Genomic DNA, 22,646 nt, shown 5'->3' on the forward strand with positions numbered 1-22,646 from the left:
AATGCTGAAGTGAACACGAGGGTGCAGAAATCTTTTCGAGTTAGTGTTTTCATTTCTTTCAGATAAATACCCAGGAGCAGAATTGCTGGATTATACAGTGGTTCTGTTTGTCAGTTTGAGGAACCTCCATACTGGTTTCCATAGTGGCAATTTACACTCCTACCAACAGTGCACAAGGGTTCCCTTTTTCCCACATCCTTGTCAACGCTTGTTATTTCTTGCCTTTTGGGTACTAGCCACTCTAACAGGTGTGAGGCGATATCTCATTGTGGTTTTCATTTGCATTTCCCCGATGATTACTGATGTTGAGAACCTTTTCAAGTACTTCTTGGTCATCTGTGTGTCTTCTTTGTAAAATGGCTATTCAGATCCTCTGCCCATTTTTCAAATCGGATTGTTTGGGTTTTTGCTATTTTGTTGTGTAAGCTCTTTACACATTTTGGATATTAACCCTTTGCAAAATACATGGTTTGCAAATATTTTTCACATTTGGTAGGTTGCCTTTTCATTTTGTTGATGGTTTCCTTTGCTGTGCAGAAGCTTTTAGCCTGATGTAGTCCTACTTGTTTATTTTGCTTTAGTTGCCTTTGATTTTAGTGTCAAATCCAAAAAACCATTGCCAAGACCAATGTCAAGGAGCTTCCTACCTATGTTACCTTCTAGGAGTTTTATGGCTCTGGTCCTACGTTCAAGTCTTTAATCCATTTTGAGTTGATTCTTATATATAATGTAAGATAAGGGTCCAGTTTCATTCTTTTGCATGTGGCTGTCCAGTTTTCCCAACACTATTTATTGAAGAGACTGTCTTTTCCCCGCTGTATATTCTTGGTTCCTTTGTCGTAATTTAATTGACTGTATACACATGGGTTTCTTTCTGGGCTCTCTATTCTGTTCCATGGATCTATGTGTCTGTTTTTAATGCCAGTACCACACTGTTTGGATTACTATGGCTTTGTAATATAATTTGAAATCCGGAAGCGTGATGCCCCTAGCTTTGTTCTTCTTTCTCAGAATTGCTTTGGCTGTTGGACTGGATATTGCCTCACTCATTGTAGTAACAGGTGGAAAATGCAGGGTGGGGCTCACTCAGAGTTTGGCAGCTTGGTTTGTATGTGTGAATATTGAGGCATAGTGAAGATGAGATGAAGCAAGACTGGGTGATAGGAATTCCAGGCATAGAGTGATTCCATCTCTAAAGGATGATGGACAGTCTCCATGACACTGATCACTGAACCCTCATCAGCATGTGGGAGGTACACACAGGAGGGTTGGTGGGGCTGTAGTGATTCTTCCGTCAACCCTTTATTTCTCAAAGATCCCATGTCCTCACTGGCTTCAGCAGAACCTTCTGCTTTTGTCCTTACCCAGTACTCGAGTACTGCTGTCTGTCCTACAATCCCTGGAGCACAAAAGTCAACTCATCATCTCCCTGTCTTCAGGCAGGAGAGTCTCTAGCCATCCCAGTTTGCCCAGCACTGAGGGATTTCTCAGAATGAGGGACTTTCAATGGTGAAATTGGGACAGTTGATCACTGTGATAGTCGGACAAGTGGGACATCTTTTACAGCTCACTTCAGGTGCCCTCCTTCTAGGAAGTCTTGCCTGATTCCTTAGCTGGGAGCAATCTTTTTCTCCATTGAACATCGCCTAGAACATTATTTATGCCTGTCCATGCCTGAACCCCACAGGCACCCCTATTCCAGGATTCCAGTGAATGAGGCTATAGTTTGAGGCCATCTTGTCGTGTGTCCTGTATGTACCAGGTGAAGGTCCGACTAGGAGGTGGCAGCAGGCTGGGTGACCTACCCGTGGTCTGCCATTCAGCCTCCTTCCCCAGCCCTAGAGTGTGAATTTCTGCAAAGCTGGCTCAGATATCACTCTTTGAAACATTTAATTACATAGAAAGATCTTCAAGGTTGTCTGTCACCTCCCAGGGAAACACTTCTTTTTCCTGCTCCTTCTGAAGCTGCTTGGAAAGTAATGAAATTGAACTGAAGATGAAGGAACCAGAGGGTGTAGGCATGACTGATAGGAAAAGCAGCAGAGAGGGAGAGGCAGGGTGACAGGGAGATGGAGCCAAGGGAGGGGCAGGGAGGTAGAAGACGTGTTCACGGAGAGTGAGGTGCAAGAGGTGAGAAAAACTAATGTTTCAGGAAGAGATGGACAGAGAGAGAGAGAGATGGGAGCTGGGCTGGGCTGGGGAGGCATCAAGAAGGGGTGCAGGGTCACAGAGAAGAGGGGAGGCAGGCTGAAAGGAAAAGGTCCTGGCCAAGTGGAAGAGAGACAGCCAAAACGTAAAATAGCTTATGGTTCCAGAGTTTCAGTACAGGAGAGGGGGCTTCGAAAGGCATTGGTTGGAATGGAATGATCCTGACTGGGGCATGCTTTGGAGGAAGAAGCTGCTTAGCTTGTATGATTATTTGGGGGCTTGGCATGGGCTGATGGAGGTTATGAGGTGCCAAAGCTTCCACCCAGAAACCCCTTGCTGGCCTCTTTTCCAGAGAAGAGAGATGCAGAGACGCGAAGGCTGTTCCCGACCCGCCCCCCCCTCCCCATCCCAAAGGAGAGCCCACGGGGAGAGTCCTCCACCGTGACCCGCTCCTCTCTTGCAGGCTGCGACAGCGACCACTGGGGCCCCCACTGCAGCAACCGGTGCCAGTGCCAGAACGGGGCGCTGTGCAACCCCATCACCGGCGCCTGCGTGTGCGCCGCCGGCTTCCGCGGCTGGCGCTGCGAGGAGCTCTGCGCGCCCGGCACCCACGGCAAGGGCTGCCAGCTGCCGTGCCAGTGCCGCCACGGCGCCGGCTGCGACCCCCGCACCGGCGAGTGCCTCTGCGCGCCCGGCTACACCGGCGTCTAGTGAGTAAGGCGCGGGCGCGGAGGGGCGGGGGCGGGGCGGGGCGGCTGCGAGGTCAGACCCCGGCTCCTGGAGGGTGGCTAGGGCGGTGAGAACAGATGGCAGGCGGGGATAGTCCTGGCTGTGAAATCTCCTGCGCTCTGACACCAAGTCCTGCAGAGACTGAGTGCTCCGGGCCTCACCCGTGCAGGTCTCAGATCCCTGCCGTCCAGGCCCCCGGGGCGACTGGTGCGAACTGGGGCTATGCATCGATGGAGGCTCCCATGGCCAGAGGAGCTCGCAAAACTCGTGCAGGGAGGCTCTTCCTGGTCAGAGCCCCAGACCTTGGCGTGGAATTCTCTCCTGATCATAACTCCAATGCCACTGCTCAACTGGAGCCTGAACCCTTCCAGACTATTTGAGACAGAGATGGGGTGGGGGCCCTGGGCAGATATCACTGGGTAGATTTCAGGAGTTCGCTGTGCCTGTGTCCTCTCCTCGACCTTCTCCCCTCGGACCCGGAACAGCCCCTCACTCCAGTGCCCTGGAGCGTCTGCCTGGGCAGGAGCCCTCCAGGCTGCTTAGTGGAGAACCCCCTCCTCCCTGCTCTGTTGAAGACTCAATGGCCTCCCCAACAGCCCTAGATTGGGGGTACCCAAGAACTCTAGCCACAAATACATCCTTGATTGAGGGTGTTCCCTGTCCGAATGTCTGGCCAGCTCCAGGCCCAGGGCATTGGACTGAGGGCCAAGACAAAGACCCCATGCAAATCCTCCTCTGAATCTCAGCAGTGCTCAGTCTCTGTATATAGGCCTGTTGTGGTAGCTGAGAGCCTTCCAGAATCTGGAACAGGGTGGAGGCACGCCCCAGATTCTTCCTTTCTCTGAATCTAGGCAGACTCTTGAAGGCTGAACCTGTGGCTACGTCTCAGTGCCTTTGCTCATGCTGTTCCTTCTGCCTGGCATGCCCTTCCTGCCATTTTCCCAGTGAAACTAACTTCACCTTCAAGACTCAAATGGAACGTCTCCCTCTTAGGGAAGCTTCCTCAGCTTTCCCTCATCAGAAGCGCTATCTTCTTTACACTAAAAGCACTGAAGTCATCCCACAAGTACTGGCCCAAACATACAACATTCCAGTTCATTGTCCTCAGCCCTGCTTTCCCCTCCTGGGCTGTGACTGCCCATTGACTGTGAGCTCACTAGCTTCTAGGGAGCCTGGGAGCCTTAAGACTGGCAGCACTGGGGCACCGCCACCTGATCTGAACGCTGCTGCCTCTAACACCTCTGCTTCCCATGCAGCTGCGAGGAGCTGTGCCCGCCTGGAAGCCACGGGGCTCACTGTGAGCTGCGCTGCCCCTGCCAGAATGGGGGCACCTGCCACCACATCACTGGCGAGTGTGCCTGCCCCCCAGGCTGGACGGTAGGTGGCCCCGCAGGATGTGGGTGGGACTGCGTAAGAGGTCTGAGCATCCCTTACTCACATGCACCCTGGAGGAATAAATTCCCCTCCCACCCTGAATTCCCTCCCTCCTATTTATGGTCATGGGCATCATTAGACACTGACAGCGGTGCCATGAACACAGCTTTGAATCCCAGGGCTGCCATCTGAGTGCTTTGTGACCTGAAGCAAGTTACTTAACCTCTCTGAGCCTGTGGTCCTTTGTGTACAGAGGAGTTGAATTCTTCTCATATACTGGCTCTGTCTTTGAGCATAGATACTCACTTGAGCTGCCACGGGCTCTCAAATGTGGCAAAGAGAACATGGTGTAAGGATGGGGGTGGTACAGATAGGGGAGACAGCAGGGTATGAGTCACCTGAGTTTATAGAACCTCAGATTCCCAGCCTCCAACCCTTACACACACACACACACACACACACACACACATTCTGATTCTGTGGGCCACAGAATCTGTAGTCTAAAAACCACTGCAGGTGATTCTGATGCAGCCTTAACCAATCCAGGTCTCTTGTCTGGAAACCACCACCGTGGGAAAGGGGGATGGGATTTATAACCTCACAGGCTTAAATTCAGGTCTCACATCCAACGATGACCCTGAAAAAAGCCCTCAGTTATTCTAGTCTCTACTTCCCCATCTGCAAAACTCGTGTAACAACAGCCAGCCCTGCCCTCCGCAGAGGGAGGGTTGGCAGAAGGCTCAGATGAGGCAGCGCATGTCCAAGGTGCCTTGCAAACTCTGAAGTGCTCTACAGTTGCTCGTTTTATACGTCCCTGGATGCCACAGACAAGCCACAGCCTCCTTTAGCCAACACGCTTCCCCACCCCGCCGGTGTCCCCACCCTCTGCAGTCTCAAGTCCCTCCTCAGAAGCAGCCAGTCACTAAGGCTGGCTTTCTCATTTTAGGGGAGGCTCAGGGACACAGCCGGCTGCTTCCTCCGGGGCCTGAAGCTTTGCAAAGCCAGGAAGGACAGGAGCAGGATATTTCAGGAGGCTGTGGATGACGAGGTCACAGGGCGGGGCGGGGGCGGGGGGAGCAGAAGGGATGGCTACAGGGCCTGTTGATGCAGACACAGATTTGCCAGAATTTTTTTTTTTTAGGGCAGGAAAGGGCCTGGGGGATCATCTGGTCCAGCAGTGTCCAAACCTGCTGTGCACCAGAGTCACAGTGGGTGGAGGTGGGGGTTGGAGGTGGGGTTAAATACAGATTCCCAGGCTCCACCAGGGACCTCCTGGGGCCCAGGGCTCTCTATTTTTAATAACCGCCCCAGATAACTCTGAGGCAGCCAACCCTGTCCGCAAGCCTGCATTTGGAAGTAATCGATTGAGTCTGTAAGATTTCCTTCTGTGTTTCACAGAACCCAAGAGTTTCTTGGAGGTGAGGGCGAGGGCACATAGCCTAATAACTGGGGCTCCGGCTCCCACACACCCCCACTTCTCCATTTTAATCTACTTAGAGGTTCTTGGTAAGATAACACGTAAAAACAGGATCTCCCAGCTTGAAGACATTTGAACACCACTGGTCTGTGAATACCTTCCTCTCTTAGGTGAGGAAGCTGAGGCCCAGGGAGGCTAAGTGACCTGGCCAAGGCCACACGGGTGGTGAAGAGGGAGGTACAGCTGGAAGCCAGGTCTCCTGACTCCTGAATCTCAGCCCTTGGTGTCTGTCTGTCTCTTCCGAGGAGGAGAAAGGGGCTGCCGCCTCTCCCACACCTGCCCGTTTCTCCCACCCTGAACCTCCCTCTGGAAGGGCCCTCTCATCCCCAGCCAGCTTCTGGAATTCCATCCCTTGTGGGCTGGGTCCTTGGAGACCCAGCGGGCAGGGAGGTCAGGTCAGGATGAGGTGGGGGCAGAACAGGCCACAGGCAGGCTGGTAACTGTACAGTCCTCTCTGGAGAGACTCATGGGGCTGGTGATTGAAGAGGGGGAAGGGGGAAGCCAACACACGGAGGGAGAGATTTTTTTTTTCTCCACCACACGCTGAGAGGTTTGTTCTTTCAGATGATAGGAAACTCTGTCAACAGAAGCCTTTGGATTTGGGGACTTTATATTTTTAATTTTTTTGGTAGACAATTGCATTTCTATTTTTGACACAGCGTTTAACTTGCAGATTTGTATGAATTATTAACACCCCTCCTGCATGCCGAGTCACAGTGCAATGAAGCTGCGAACTCAGGCCTGAGGCCCCTGCCAGGGAGGGCTGGGGCCAGGGGGAGGGTGTGGGACAGAAGGGTCCTCTCCGTATCACCGTCCATTGCCTCACTTTCCTGGTGGCCCCAACGTGGCTTTTGTCACGCTCAGAGATCTGAAGAATACGATTGCTCACTCACAAGGTGCAGGTCCCCAAAGAACCGAGGCTTTATGCAGAATTGGAGAGGAGCCACCAGGAGCTCTGGCCCTCCAGGCCCCTCCTCGGAGATCCCTGGCCACCAGGAATCTGGTGTGTGCCCACAGGACACGACACGTGCCCAGCTGTGCTGAGCCTGTCCCCGAGGGTCTTTGCAAAGAGCCTGGAGGATTGTTTCCTCTCTTTTTTTCTGGGCTCTGAGACCTTTCAGAGGAGGGAAGCCACGTGTGAGCAGGTTGATGAGAGTGGGTTCTGCCAACGGTTGGGAGGTAGGAGATGTGGTGACCCCCTTTTAGAAATTCGCAGTCTAGTGGTGGAGGCTGGACACGTGCACGTGTGCACGAAAACAGGCCTGACTTGCGGGGAAATAGGACCAGTTACTGTGGAGGAGCAGAGGTATTTGGAGCTGAGGCTGAAGAGTCCTGGGAGCTCAGGTGTGGGAAGGATTCTTCATGGAGCCCCAAGCCCCAGCCTGCGGCCTGGATCGTTTACACAGCGCCCACACCAATCACTGTTCACTGTCCATCGAGGGCATCCATGGCACTGGGACAGCAATGACAACTAGGTGATCGGAGAGGCTGAGTCTCCTTGGTGTAACCTTGAGTCCTTCACCATCTTGGCCCCCTCCTTTTTATGCTCCATTTAGCCACGGTCCTCTTAAAGTGCAGCTCGTTTCCAAACACAACCATTGTTCTAACCAGAGAGGCGCAGGACTATTGCCCCACCTCTTCTCCAACTTTCTGGATGCTACGCAGGCCAAGATCCCGTTGCAATTGGAGACACACACTCGGCTGACCACAGGGCAGGTGTGTTAGGGCTGTCATTACAAAGCAGCGCAGCCTAGGGGGTGTACACACAAAAATTGATTTCCTCCCAGTTCTGGAGGCCAGACGTCTAAGATCAAGGTGTTAGCAGGATGGGTTCCGTCTGAGGCTTCACCCCCTGCTGGTGGATGGCCGACTTCTCCCTGTGTCTTCGCCTGGTCCTCCCCCACCCCTGTCTCTGTCCTGATCCCTTCTTCCAAGGAGGACAGCAGTCACTGGGGATTCAGACCCACCCTAATGACCTCATTTTAACTTTCCTGCCTCTATAAAGGCCCTGTCTCCAACTGCAGTCACAGACTGAGGTGCTGGGGGTTTGGATGTATGAATCTGGGGTGGGGAACGCAATTCAGCTCATAAGAGCAGGAAAGAAACCATGAGATCACAGCCCTCTCTTAGGCTGGTACTTTCCAGCCTGCACTTCCCCCAGCCTTTCCCCAAAAAGCTGTTTTTCCAACCAGCGGTAATGAGTTGACCATGTGGTCCTCCTGCCCTCTTCTCCGCCCCAGGTGGTACTGGGCCCCTGGCCCATGCTCCTCATCAGATGTCCACTTGGGTTGAATTAATATTAACAAAGGGGCTGATCTTTGAGGCACGGCTCTAATCTCGCAGAATCTGTAATCTGATCATCTAATCTCACATAATCTGTACAACCACCTGGGAGACTGGGGGTTACCACTCCAATTTTATAGACGAGGAAACCGAGGCTCAGAACAATCACACGACTTGTCTCCGCTCAGCTGTCTGGGAGGAGATAGGTCTGGACTTTGAACCCAAGTCCTGACTTTGAGTCCAGTGTTATTTCCACCGCACCAGGCAGCAGCCCCTCCGAGGCAGCAAATTCCTTCAGGCCCCAGGGGCTCAAACCCAAGGAGGGGTCTGGGGATCCTGGGACCTGGGATGGTGCAGCTGGGGACTGCTGAGCGGCGGCTGTAAGAGGTACTTGCCCACCCATCCAAAAAGTCTCAAAGTGCTTGATTTGCCCAGGAAATGTTGAAAGGAAGCAGACTTCCCCACTGGCCTCTTCAGGGGGCCCTGGTCGTGTCTCAGAAACTCGTAAGAGATAAGGAGTCTGCAGCCTATCAGGATGGATGGTGTGTGTTTGTGTGCGCGCGCGCACAGGAGGTCCCCACAGTGCTCTGTGATGGGGAGGTGGGAGATATACACACAGCCCCCCAGGATGACTCAAAATATGTTTTTAGGATCAGAGTATTCTTGTCCAGCCCAGGACTGCGGAGGACTGACCCAGAGGTTGTCCAAAAAGACTCCTCTCTTCCCTCAGGAATCTCTAGAGCTTGTGGGGTACAGTGAGAAAGACAGGCCCGGGTACCCCCATCGCCTCCAGGAGGAATAAGGACCCCCCCCTCCCCTGACTAGCTTTTCCCTGCTCCTCTCCTCGCATCCACACTCATCTCACTGTCTTCAGCTGCTTCCTCTGCGCTGCTCAGTCCTCCGTCCCTGCCTCCCCCTCCTCCTCAGCCCCGCACTGTCTGACTTACATGCAGAGGAAAAACTCAGAGCTCAAAAGCTTCCCACTTAATTCATTACAAGTAAATTGGATGATACTGATCGATGACTCTGGTCAGCAGGATTCCCCTCACTAAACTAGCTTCCTCGGGGTTGGCAATTATTGGTGCTTAATAATTGTGTGTTGAACTAATTGATGAATTCATTGTGGGAGAATCCTTGATCTCCGTATGAGAAATGACCACCTCTGGCGTGGGAGAGGCTGGAAGGGCAGCCGGAGACCAGAGTTGGTTCAGTAAAGATCTAAGATGCTAAGATAAAGACCTATATAATTTTTAAAATCAGAGTATCTGACACCACAGGGCTACTCGTGGAGGGAGGAGAAAATGTCCCCCTGCTCCCATGCAAGCCGCATTCTGAAGACACCAGGTTTGAGTCTTTTTGGTGTTTCTACTGGCACTTCCCTCCTTATTTCTATATAACGTGCTTTACTGCTGTCTCCCAACTTGTTAGAGCCTCATGTCAAATATCTGGTGACCCTGGGCCTCCTGTTCATGTTTTATATAAGCCTTGGAAAAGCTGGTTGGAAGCCTGGGAGCGGAGAGAGATGTCAGGCTTGGGGACTGATGGGACCCTCATATATCAGTATCTCTAGGTCTTTCCTCTTGAGCTCTGTGTCCCCAGAAAGGACTCCCCCAGAGTCCAGCCACTCGCACCCTCGGTGCTGAGCAGGGGAAGAGAGCAGCGGGTCTGCTCGGGCAGCGGGCAGGGGGCCGCATGGTCCCTGTTTCTCGCAGCGCCACCCCCTCCTCCCAGCCGTGCTCAGCCTCCCTCTGTCCAGAGCCAGTGAGGGCCAGCCTCCCTGAAAGTGAACTGCCGGTCTTGGGAAGTCCCCTGGCTATTTGAAAAGGGGGTTAAAAACCTGGGGTCAAATTCCCTCTTCTACAAACTTTCCAAGAGTCCTCCCGCTTCACCGCACCTGCGCCTTGGCCTTCAGAGTCTCCCGGGGCCTCTGATCCCCAGGCTTTGGGAGCTTCGTCTTCCCACACGCACTCCGAGCTTTGCTGAGAAAGCAGAAACCTCAGCAGCTACCCCTGCTCCGCCTGCCTTTCCATCCTCCAACGCAGGCCCTCTCTTGTCCTCTCTGGTCCCCTCTCCGCTTCCTTTTGTCCTTGTAGGTTTCTGCCTTTCCCGCACTTAGCACCAGGTTCCAGAGTTACCTGTTTTCTTATCTCTCTTCCCCAGTAGAAGGGGAGGATGGGAATTGAGTCTTACTCATATTTTTGTGCCCCTAGTGTCTAACACAGGCCCTGGCATACAACAGGCACTCAATAAACGCGTGCTGCATAATTGGATGGGCAAATGGGCCTCAGTTTCCCCATCTCTCTAATGGGGCTTTGGAGCCATGGTGTCCAGCTTTCTCTGCTTCTGTGACTGGGGAGAAGTTCCCACTGAAGGAATCTGGGGGGTCCCTAGAGCCGTAACAGCTGTGCCGCTTCTGGGAGACAGTAGCCTCAGGCTAGCACCTCAGAAGCACCAGTTCCGCACGTCTTCCTTCCTGTGTTTCAGGGAGCAGTGTGTGCCCAGCCCTGCCCACCGGGGACGTTTGGCCAGAACTGCAGCCAGGACTGTCCTTGCCACCACGGAGGGCAGTGTGACCACGTGACTGGGCAGTGCCAATGCACAGCTGGATACATGGGGGACAGGTAAGGATGCTGTTAACTCTTGTCCTTGCTGCTCACATGACTCGTTTTTACAGCAGCCTTGCAGGGAACGGCTCGGGTTTACCAGCCCACAGCACTCTTCTGCCAGCTTCCCTGTTCCTTTCTCAGACCTTCCGCCAACCCATCCTTCCTGGCCCTCGGCCTGCTGAGCGTACCCTCCCCCGGCCCAGTGACCCAAGCCCTGAACTCTCATCAGCTCACCTGGGGGAGGAGGTGGGCACCCCCCACACTCTCTGCATTCTGCCCTCCTGAAGGGAGGCAGTCGTCGTGATAATCCAAAGCTGAATGTGCAAACTCAGTTCACATGTTCAGGATGATTTCTTTTAGAAGTGGATTTTAATTTCTGATGTGAGTTCTGGCAAAAGAATACTGACATCAGTTTGCATCCTCTGGCCTGAGAGCAGACTGGAATCAAACCCACCCTGCATGGTGGATAACCCACAGAGCATGTAATGGAGGGTTTACCAGATGTGCACGCTTATCCCGGTAAGAAGGGTTCCATGATGGTAGGGCAGGTGCTCTGGAAGATGGAGAAACAATCCATATGTCTGATGGTGGGTGGATTCAGGGCTTGAGGAAGACATTTGTCCCCAGAACCTGGGCGAGTCTCCTCCCTCTCACTCTCAGCTGCGTGTCTCTTTGAGCAGAGAGAAGGACAGTAGAGAGGAGGCTCTCACACCTCTTGCCTGCTTCTGTGGGATCCATGTTTCATCTCTGGCCCTGGATCTTGTTACTCTGCCTCCCCTGCCCAGGTTACATCAGGAAGCAGGGATCAGGGCTGAATTAACCATTGAGTTGTCCGACTCTGACCGACAGACATAATTGGGCTCCTCCAAACTCTTACTGAAGTCAGCCCCAAATCCTTAGTGATGTCCAGAAAAGAAATTTTCCATTTTTAGCCTTGGGCTTGCTTATCCCTAGCAAGAAGTCTTTTAAACCATATCTGACCTCTTCATTAGCCAGTGTTCATCTCCATGAGCTTCCCAGACATGGAACATGGGGCATGGATCTGGGGACCCATCCCTCCATGAACCGTGTCAGAGATCATGTCTCTGGGGGCAGAAGGGGAGGCAGGACTGAAGCCCTGAGCCCACCTGCCCATCCTCACCATCTCCCCCAGTAAGAAAATGCTCAGGATGAGCCAGTAGGGACAGGAGCTGAAAGACCCTGGAACTAGAGCAGGACCCCTTTGTTTCCGGCCGCTTCCCCGTGAGAGCGAATATAGCCCACTCACTGCTGGAGACCAGTGGGTGCAGGGCTCCAACTGACCGCTCAACACCAGCAGACCCTATCTCACTGGCGCTCTCCATTTCCACCAAGATGTACCAAATGGAGAAATAACCCTAATGCCTCTTATTGGGGCTCAGCCTATGATTCCGAGGCAGACAGAAACCTCAGAAGCCTCAGGGTCCTCTGGTAAGCTTTGCCAATCAATGACAGAGAAGAATTCAATAGAAGGGCCTGGTAGCATTTGGGTTTCCCCCCTAAACGGGCTGCCTGGTGTTTAATATTTCGTAAAATTGCCTCCATTAATTTTGTAGGTGACAGCTGCATGAACCCACCCCACATCATCGCGAGCATATTAAAGCTGAGTGGGTGTAATAACGTGGGCCTCCCCGGATAGGCAGAATCCAGTGCAAATTAAACATGAAACGTAACGAAGCTTTTGCAGCTCATTTTGTAATTTAATTGAGCAATGTATCTGGTTATTAATGGCAGTATCGGACACATTAGATTGATATGTTGCAAAGGAAGGATGTTTAAGTAGAAAACTAATTTCTGCTGTGATTACCCTTCTGTTCCACAGGCCCCGTTATTAGCGTGCTTTGTGTAAAATTCATTAGCAGTCGTTGCTTGATCTCTAAATAAATAAGTTGTTTAAATTGTGAGTAGGAAAAAAAAAAAGCAGCTGATTATGTAAATGGATTAGATTGTCAATATTTCATTTCCAGATTCTTTTTCTGGGGCTGTGGAGTCAGTCACTTTGTAAATATGACAGGGCGGGGACATGCCCTTCAGAGGGAGCTCACTGTCCCGGCGGCGGGCCCTGCCCAGTCCTGCTGGATGGGAGGCAGCAGGAATGCTCCAGTGAAAGGGAGGGGTCGAGAGGTGTCTCCGGGCTTGGGTTTCTTCCCCTGATGTCTGAGACATCCCAGGAGAGGCAACCTGAGTGACTTCTGGGAAATCCATTCTGAGGCTGGCAGTTTAAAAGGTGACTGTCTGGCTCTTCAACGCTCGGTGTCGTCCCCTTCTGCCTCGGTGTCCCTCCTCGCTGTCCTCCACCTCCCATCCCTTCTCCACACCCCCTTTCTCTTTCCTTCTCCTCCCCTACTTTTCTGTCCACTCCCTTCATGGTGCCCCAGACTGGCTAACATGCACCAAAATTTGCAGGAAGACGATCTGGGCGTGCGATGGAGAACCCTGGTTCCAACTTAGGACTCTCCAAGATTTAATAAAGAATCAAAGGCTATATATTTTTTTAAACATCTTTTATTGCTCCCCTCTGCCCTGATTATTGTGGAAGGCATATAGAAAATCTGAAAATGGGAAAACATAACCATTAAAATACTTATAATTGCTGAAGTCCACTCCATTGTTAACATTTTGGAGTTTTTCCCTTTGAGCTTTTCCATGCCAGAAGGGCTCTGTTAGGAGAACTGTAGAATACAGTATTAACAAGGGTAATAATAAGAACTCACATTTCTTACTGAGCCCTCACCGGGCACGGGGCACCTTTCTCAATGTTTGCACACGTTCTCTCATTCACCCCTGACACACCTGGTGAGGCTGAGTTATTATCCTCCCGTTTGGTGATAAGAAAGCGGACATCAGAGCCGTAAGGTCGGTTCCCTGTTCTCTGTACCTTGGAAGCAGGGTGGAGATACGGATAATCCAAGACCCCAGAGTCCAGAGGCCATTTCTGTTTGTCTCTGAGCCGCAGAGTTCACCCATCTCTTTTACCTCGTACGCCCCCAGGTTTACCCCTTAATTGTCAGAATCCAGTTGCTGTGACAATGACTTTACATCCCCTGGGAAATAGCTTCTGGGCTAAAGTGAGGGGTGTTGGGTGCATCCAGGAAGCCAGGCAGTCAGCAGTGGGGGTTACACCCACCCACAGAGGACCCACAAGCAATGGCTGTGAGTTGATTAGTCGAATAATTATCATTATGCTGGGAGCTCCAAGTACCAGGCCGGAGCTGAGGCAGGACACATACGGGACCCAGCCCTCCTTTTTGGGGGGGGGGGTGCTCACTAGCTGCTGGGAGAGGCTCAGCCCCTGCCTTGAGGGGACCCCCCTAGTCTAAGAAAGAGGAAATAGCCCCTGTCATGGAGGTCTGATGAAGGAGGATGCTTCTGTACTCATGGGGAAATCCCACCCTGCAGAAGAGGCTCATCTCCCAGGATGACAAAGGGAGACTGTACCGCTGCCCAAAGGATTCAAAAAACAGAGAATGAGTAGAAACAAAATTACCCCTTTTCATCAAATCTAAGATGCCACCAATTGTAAGTTGCATCATTAGTGTATTTACTGCTAAGAAAGAAAAACCCTGATAATTAAACTATGACACGCCATCCGTTATAAGACTTAATCTGATTTCAGAGACGTTAAAATATATTTTAAAAGCGTAAGGTTTGTTTAATGGGTACAGAAGTTTCAGTTTGGGAAGATGCAGAGGTTCTGGAGATGGATGGGGGTGATGGTTGCACAATAATGTGAATACTTAATGCCACTGAATTGTCCACTTAAAAATGGTTAAAGGTAAATTTTATGTTATACATATTTACTGTAATAAAAAATTTTAAAAAACACATAATGCCTATAATCAATGAAATATGATAGTATGAACTCAGTCCTGGGGACTAAGGGGAACTGGCATGGAGCGGGGAATGGACTGGGGTGACTAAACCATGGAGTACTTCCTGGAGGAGGAGAGGGAAGACGGAGGAGGCTGTGAGGAGGTGGGTGCAGCCCAGCAGGCCCAGGCCTGGAGGCAGGGGGTGCATGCTGGATGGATCTGGAAGGGCAGGTGAGGGGGCACAGCCTCACCCCGCTCTGCTGTCCCACAGGTGCCAAGAGGAGTGCCCCTTCGGGACCTTCGGCTTCCAGTGCTCCCAGCGCTGTGACTGCCACAACGGGGGCCAGTGTTCGCCCACCAGCGGTGCCTGTGAGTGTGAGCCTGGCTACAAAGGCCCCCGCTGCCAGGAGCGGCTGTGCCCCGAGGGCCTGCACGGCCCAGGCTGCACCTTGCCCTGCCCCTGTGACGCCGACAACACCGTCAGGTACAAGCTGGGGAACGGGTGAGCCTGGGGATGGGATGCGGTGGGCCCTGGTGGAGAGGGGCCAGTCAGGGCACAAACCCCCACCCCTCACCAGGTCATCTAGGCAGGGCAGTGAAAGAGCTGGGGTCTCAGCGATCACCTTCGCTCACCTATCTGAGGGGACGGGATGGCCAGGGCAGAAGCAGGGAGCTTGAGCCACAGAGGGTCAGTATTAGAAGGGACCTTAAAATCCAGCGTGGCTCACCTGGGGCCCCGCAGAGGGCTGTCCCAGCAGGCCCCGGCTAGGGTGGAGGAGCAGGCGGGACAGAGGGCCGGCCTTTCATCAAGGTCTTGGCTTGGGGCCAGCTTCTCCCTGCACTCTGTGTTCTTTGGTGCCTGGGGCTATCTGGGCTGAAGCTGGCCCCACCCTTGCTTCCTGGAAGTGGAGAAGCCAGAGCTGCCGGGGGCCGCCTCTCCCAGCTCCTTGGCTTCCTGCTTCCTGCACCACCTGGCACCGCCCTTGGGGAATAAATGAGGCTGTCAGGCCCCAGATAAGCACTTCCACAGCCCTGTGTGTGGCCGCCTCTTATCAGGGCGGTGAAGGGAGAGGGGAGGTGCCTTCTCCCCTCAGGCCTGCAGGACAGCTCGGGGGGAGGACCGGCTGCTCGGGGCAGTGGGTGCTGTGACTGTTTGCAGGCCAGACTGAGACTCCTGTCTCTGGGACAGCCAGGACTTAGCCTCGATCCCTCTTCATTCCCAACTTTTAATTCTCTACATGTCCCCTGAGAGCCCCTGGTCACCGTAAGTAGGGGCATCTTAGCAAGTGTTATGGCTTAGACAGACTCGGTCCTTAGTCCTCAGTTCCGGGAGCTGAGCAGCTGGGGCAGTGCCACCCGAAAGGGTAGAAGGTAGGAAAGGAGACTGTTAGGAGGGGACCCTTGAGCCAGTGGAGCTGGCCTGAATATGACTTAAGGACTCATCTGCTCAGTCATTCATTCAACAAACACTGAGAGCCTGCAGGGCCAACTGCGAGGAAGTAATAAAGGGTCCCTCGGCCCCAGTCCAGCCCTCAGGAACTTGAGCCTGGAGCACCCACACACTGAGCACCTCTGCCATATTTCTTCAAATACAAAACACCACCAGTAGTGAGGCACTGCTTTATTTAATGTACTACCAAAACTGAACCATGACATACCATTGACTGGATAACACATCCATCAGAAAATGTAGGGGAGAGTGTATCTTAGAATTGATGAAATACATGAACCTGCTGGATCCCAGCATGGGCTCAAGTAACGGTGACCCAGGGCTCTGTACAGAAAGCACCATAGGAGACTCCTATGCTGGTCAGGGAAGGCTTCCTGGAGGAGGTGGCTTCAGGGCTTGGTCTGGAAGGAAGGGTGAGCACTCCAAGTCTCTAAACATAGGGGTCCCTTGGCTTCCCCACAGGGGTAGGGAGCCCTCACCCTGTCACTAGGACCCCCTACCCCTAGGGGGTAGCCAGGGGAGGACAGAAAGCAAGGCTGCCGCTGAGGTAAGATGCAGGGAGAGTCCCTGCCACAGAGATCCAGCCAACCCCCAAATTAAAGAGCTATTGTTTTCTTCCCGTGCCTGCGCAACCGTGCCCTGCATAATTTATCCCTCCTCTGAAGGAGCCCTCGATGCATTATTAATCTGGAAGGACTCCCTCTTCTCCGTCGCTAGTCTCAGCCCATTCAATATTGATGATTATTTGCTTTACGGCCTTTAACATGTGTCATGTTTGGGGGGTTGGGAGGCAGTAGCGCTTCTTAGGTGAGGGGGCTCCAGGAGCCCCTGGCAGCCAGCCGCCCAGGCTGGGTTCCTCCGTGTCGGCTCGACCACCTCCCCGTGCCTCAGCCCGGGCTTGTCCATCTCTGTGGCCTCAGTGTTGCCCGTTGCCTGGCACAGAGCAGACCTTCAGGAGAAAGAATTGCTGAATTCATCTTAAACAGCCCATTCCCCTATCTAGGTGGTTCTGCCCCCTGAGCTGATACCTGCCCTATTTAAAAAAAAAATTTCACCCCTTTCTCTTGGCACACTGCCCCCGTGACTGAGCCCCCAACACTCACAAGGTTTTGCTTTAGTCTAAGTCAGGATTTCTCAGCCTCACCGCTCCTGATGTCTTTGGGGCTGGATAATTCTTTGCTGTGGGCGGCCGTCCTGTGCATTGCAGGATGTTTAGCAGAATCCCTGGTCTCTACTACTAGATGCCAGTAGCAATATCACAGCCCCGAGTTCTAACAACCAAAAATGTTTCCTGGATGGGGTCGGGGGGAAGCAAAATGGTCTGAGGTTGAGAGTCTCTGGTCGCACTGAACCTGTCTCGTGCTGCACTTGGCTTTGCTCTCCTGGACGCAGAGAACAGCTCTCTTCCTCTGTGTGGGCACAGGTCACGCCTCTCCTCCCGTGAGCCTTTGTCCCATTCTGGACCCTTCTCTTGGGATCCAGGAAAAGCAGCGGGATGACTGTGACTCCTAAACCCAAGGCAGTTAAGCTGCAGGTTCTGGGTGGGTCTGGGGCCCTGAGGCCTGGCCTTCAAAACACCTCTGACTGAGCCAGTGGTCTGGTATGTGTACTTCTCTCTCTGTCTCAGTTTCCCAATATGTCTGTCAACCTTTCATCAGCCCAGTGGGGGTAAAAATTTCCTTGTGGTCTTGGGAAGTGAAGCTTCCATCTAACTCCCTGACAGATGGAGTGTGGGATCCCCAGAAGCCCTGCCTCTTTCCCCACTGGCTTCTGCAAGAGCTTGCAGCCGAGCCCCACCAGGACGTCTCGCAAGCAAGACCTTGAGCATCTTTTCTAGAGACGCAAAGTACTCCCCAACCCCTGACCAAAGAAAACCCTCTTCATCTAGCCCCAGTCCCTCTCTGCTCTGTGCCCCTCTGGAGAGGCTGCTTCAAAGAAGTCGAACCCACGTGCCCAGGGAAGGAAGGAGTGGCTGGTGAAATTCCCCAACACTTCATTCCGTTTTTAAACGCTTTGTAGCACACACAAAGAAAGCGTCCTCCTTCATAAAGGAATGACCTTGAGAAAGTAAGCGCCTGTCTCAGACCTTGCCCATGTCCCCTCCACAATTGGATTGTCATAGACGAATTCCAGCAGCCATGATCGTGGATTACCTTTGAAAGATTCGATTTAGCCACCAGATGCTGCATTGATAGAAATCTCAGAGCAGCCAGAAAAAAATGGCAGAAAAATCCACCGTGAAAAGATTCCTGTATTGTTCAGTTTTCGGTTCCTATTAACTTGTGATTAATCTATGTCTGGGGGAAATGGGAGAAAGGGGAGGGAAAAAAAAACAGAGCACACCGAACCAGCCTGGACACCAGTGTGTTTAAGTGTTGCCTGAGCCTAACCAAAAGTCACTTGCCCACCATGCGACCCAAGGGAATGGCTCTGCCACCACCAGGGGGAGGGGAGCAGGGAGCAGGGGACACCTGGGAGAGGGAGAAGGTGACAAAGGTACTAAAGGTACAGAGAGTCTGGGGACAGCAGTTTTCAGCCATAATCGCTGAGTCAGCCGTCATTCCCCCACCCTCTTTTCAAGGGGATTTTGAAGTCTTTAAAATAAATGCCCAGTAATCAAATTGAGAAAATTGAGATTTTTGTTTTTTAAAACAGAATTTTAGGGACATGGAAGGAGAGAGAAAGAAGTGATTTCAGAGTTGGTTTTGTGCTTTCTGGTTCTCAGAGTAAAAAATAAAATTGGTGCCAAGATACAACCCTAAGCGTCCAAAAAGCTGGCGGCTGAGATGGAAACCAGAAACGCAGGAGAGCTTAGAGGCCGGCATCCCCCAGCTCTCCGTGCATGTAGGATGCTTTTCTCAGGGTGGTCTTCACACCCGAGCAAGGACCTGGAACCGGAGGATCTATTGAAGAGAAGGGCAGAAGGGTGGCTGAGACCTTCCAGGATCTCCGGGGCTGGCAGAGCTGATCACTGCAGCCATGCTGCTGGGTCACTTCTGCGTCCACGCATGGCAGTCCCCACGAGTGTGACCAAGCCAGTCCCTCTGACCCTAAACCACAGCCTCAGAGGAGGCCCCTGGAAAGCTGGAGCATGGAAAGGCCATGCCTAAGGGCTGTGCTCGAGTTTTGGGACAGAGAGGAGTGCCCCAAAACTGTCTGCTGAGGGTCAGGACCCCTAAGTGGGGGGCCCCTGCTCTGTGGCACCCATTCAGGCCGCTATTTCCCCTTAAGGTGTGGGGCCCAAGGAGAAATTTTTCTGGAACCATGAAGGTCAGGAAGTTTTCAGACATCCATCCCTTAAACGCATTTTTAAAAACATATTTATAATTTTTATTGCTCTTTATCTATTTATAAATATAATAGATGCTCAGTTTGAGAGAGTTAGAGAGATATAGACATTTAAAGAAAAAACAGAGTCACTCATGATTTCTCACCCCAGAGGTGAGCACAAAAGCCATTTGCTTATAACTTGCTCATTCTTCATCAATGTCTGTATCACTTTTTTTCATATTTCAGATCATGACATTGTATGTAATTTGCTTATTTCACTTCCCCTTGTGTCCTATCATTAAACAGTTTGGAAAACATTTGAATGCTTCTCTAGCGTCCCTTCATCTGAATTGCCGTAATTCATTTAACCAGCACCCCGTAGTCGGTGGTGCTGTGAGGCAGTGGACAGAACACGGCCAGACAGACAGACCTGGGTTTGAATCTCGGCTGCCGCTGAGTTAGCCTGTGTGACCTTGGGCAAGTCATACGCCCCCGGGCACTGTCTGAAAAATAGAGGCGCCCATGCCCAGCTCACAGGCTTACTTGAAGTTTAGAAATGTAGGTGTAGAGTGCCTGGTGCTTTAATAGCCCGGCCACGTCCTATTTATTATTATTTAAATTGCTTCCATTTTCCTCTGCTATAAATAATGCTTCAGGGAACATCTCTGTGCATAAATCTTTCTCTACAACTGTGATTATTTCCTTAGGATAGATTCTTAGAAATGGAATTATAAGACCAAAGGGTCTGAATATTTTTAGGACTCCTGATACACAACCCCAAATTGTTTTTCAGAAACCTTTACCAGCACTAAGTATTGTCCCTTAAAAAAAAAAAAAAAAAAAAAAAAAAAGAAAAAGAAAAGAAAAAACTGTACCATGTTGACAGACGAAAAAGTGATATCTAACTGCTGTTTTGACTTGATGATTAATGAGACTAAACATTTTCCAAAATGATTATTGGCTCCTCGCACTTACTATTCAGGAACTGTCTGTTCCTGCCCGTCCCTCACTTTCCACGAGAAAATCAAGGCTCCCAGAAGAGAAATGGCTTGGGCTGGACCTCGCACAGTTAGTTCGTTCATTTGTTCATTCGCCAAATGTGTGTTGAGCATCTGCAGCGAGCCAGGGACTCTGCTGGGCCCTGGGGGACAATACGGAGGTGGAATGGACAAAAGGCCCTCCCCCGCGGAGCTGCCGCCTGGTGGGGAGACCTGATAAACAAGTCAACAGACACAGAAAATAATTACACATAGTGAAAGTACTATTCATTCCCAAATACTTACTTGGGTGTTGAATATGAGCCAAGCACTGGGGATCCACCAGTGACCCAGGGAGACGAAGCCCACAGCCTTGTGGAATTTGTCAGAACCAAGATTTGTCGCCAGCCCAGCGCTCACTACTTTCTACCACATCCCTTGAGCTGGACTCCAGAACAGAGAGGCAGGTGACACGGCGAATCTGTGAGGCTTGTCTACCATCCAGCGTCTTCTCTGGACTGTTAGTCTGGGTTCCCCCAGAAGCAGATGCCAAGTGCAAGAGATGTACTAGGGAAAGAGCCATCAGGGAAAATGGGGAGGCTGGGAGAGCGTCAGACTGCAACGCAGTTCGGACCTTTGTGAAGGAGAGCGGGGAGGAAGCTTGGGTGGAAAGTCTTAGACTGCAGCACAGTTCTAAGGAAGTTTAGTAAGATGGAGGGGGTTGATGGTTAAGACAAACTTGCCCGGTCAGAGGAGTTCCAGATTTCCCGGGAATGTGTTGACCTTCCCAACCCTGCTGTGCTCCAGCTAGGAATGGTCCAGGGGACGTGTGACCCCTGAGCAAATGTGGTGGTGGACTTCAGACACAGTAGCAGGGGCCGGCCGTCAGTTACACTCCCTGCAGAAGCCGTGAGAAGAAAATGGTCACCACATCCTTATTGCCTCTGATCATGTGTGGATATCGGCTGTTGGATCAGAACACTGCCAGCCCGGGGGTTGCCCCACTGTCTAGAGGTCATGCCAGACAGCCTCTGCTCCAGGCAAATAGTTCTTTATCTGAGCCGGACAGGAAAGGGATGGAGACAATCTCACTCACTCTTAGAGCCCCGGCAAAGCACAGATGGAGGGCGCCCTCTCCAACACGCACAGTGCCAGAGCGATTGCCGTATGCGATCTCACTGCAGCGCTCCTGTGCCTGGGGCATGCTCTACGTCTGCCTTGAGGGCAGGCTGGTGAAGCTCCGGGCCTCACAGTCCGCAAGGGAAGGGGCTGAAGAGGCTGCCTCCCGCTTTGGTCTCTCTGTGTTTGGGAGTCAGGAGACCTGGTTTTGCCACTCCCTTGCTGTGTGACTTCAGGGAACTTACAGAACAACTGTGAGCCTCAGTTTCTTGGGGCTAATAAGACCACGTGACCTTGGTATTTTTCTGACCAATAAACAAAACAATAAGCAATTGCACCTCAGAGGTCCTTCAATCTTGCTGCCCTGGGCGGACCAGACTTGGGGTGGGCAGAGGGTGGGACATGGCCACATTCTTGACCAAACAGTCCTCTCGTCTTTCTCTCGTCTGCTCAGCTGCCACCCAGTAACTGGAGCTTGCACCTGCCAGCCGGGATGGTCTGGCCACCGCTGCAATGAGTCCTGCCCTGCTGGCTACTATGGCGATGGCTGCCAGCTGCCTTGCATCTGTCAGAACGGCGCCGACTGCCACAGCATCACTGGGAGCTGCGCTTGTGCCCCGGGCTTCATGGTAAGATGGGAGGGGACTCCCGTGGCCTCTCTGCTCCTCCACCCCCACCCAGAAGAGGAGGGGCCAGCTCCTCCCACTTCCAGGTGGAATCAGGGACTGTGGCCCTGTGCCCAGGGATGAAGAATGGGAGTGTCTCCGTGTCCCCCTCAGAGATCGAGTCTGTGACTGGATAGCCACCAAGGCTCTTCTCAAATGGCCAGTTCTGCTGGGGTTTGTAACTGTAAAAGAATGGGAACCAGGGGTCTGTCCATTGTCCCCTCACCCTGAAACACTAGTTTTCTTCGTACCCAGTTCCTCCCTGTCCAGATCCTACGCACACAATATTTTCCCATCGTAATAACCGCAGAGCGCATGATAACCACAGTTTTATATTTGGCTTTCCTTCACCCACATCTGCTGCTTGGGCTTCTTAATCCTCATTTTAAATGGCTGCAGGACTCTGCGGGAGCTGATGGACCCCCAGGTGTCTCAGCTATTGCCATCCTGCTGAATACTGAACTGTCTCCAATGTTCACAGCAAAGGTTGCAATGAGCATCTTCCTGCAAACAGCTTTTCCCCCTTCCTTTGAATTATTTCCTTAGGGTGACTTCCCAGGGTCAGTGGGCATAATATATTTATGGCCCTTGATGCGTGTTGCCATGTTACTTTCATCAAGGGTTATATAAATCTACATCACCAGCAGCCGTGTATGAATTACCTATTTCAAAACAACTCTGCTAACATTCTTTATTTTTTTTCTAATTTTTGCTAATT

General features: G+C 52.0%; 1 protein-coding gene across 9 annotated transcripts in view; it reads left to right on the forward strand.

The window, feature by feature from the left end:
• MEGF11 (multiple EGF like domains 11) overlaps positions 1–22,646 on the forward strand; it is a 332,393-nt gene that overhangs the window by 256,551 nt on the left and 53,196 nt on the right. For all 9 annotated transcript variants that reach the window (XR_004320355.1, XR_004320356.1, XM_032480910.1 and 6 more), the window contains exons 6-10: positions 2,612–2,858; positions 4,134–4,254; positions 10,496–10,632; positions 14,719–14,931; positions 21,718–21,892. Coding sequence is in view for 7 of the 9 variants with exons in the window: in XM_032480910.1 (XP_032336801.1) it covers positions 2,612–2,858; positions 4,134–4,254; positions 10,496–10,632; positions 14,719–14,931; positions 21,718–21,892 (893 nt within the window). In the remaining 2 variants the exon portion in view is untranslated. The remainder of the gene's footprint in view (positions 1–2,611; positions 2,859–4,133; positions 4,255–10,495; positions 10,633–14,718; positions 14,932–21,717; positions 21,893–22,646) is intronic.

This window comes from Camelus ferus, chromosome 6 (assembly GCF_009834535.1).
Source record: "Camelus ferus isolate YT-003-E chromosome 6, BCGSAC_Cfer_1.0, whole genome shotgun sequence".
NCBI classification, from domain to species: Eukaryota; Metazoa; Chordata; class Mammalia; order Artiodactyla; family Camelidae; genus Camelus; species Camelus ferus.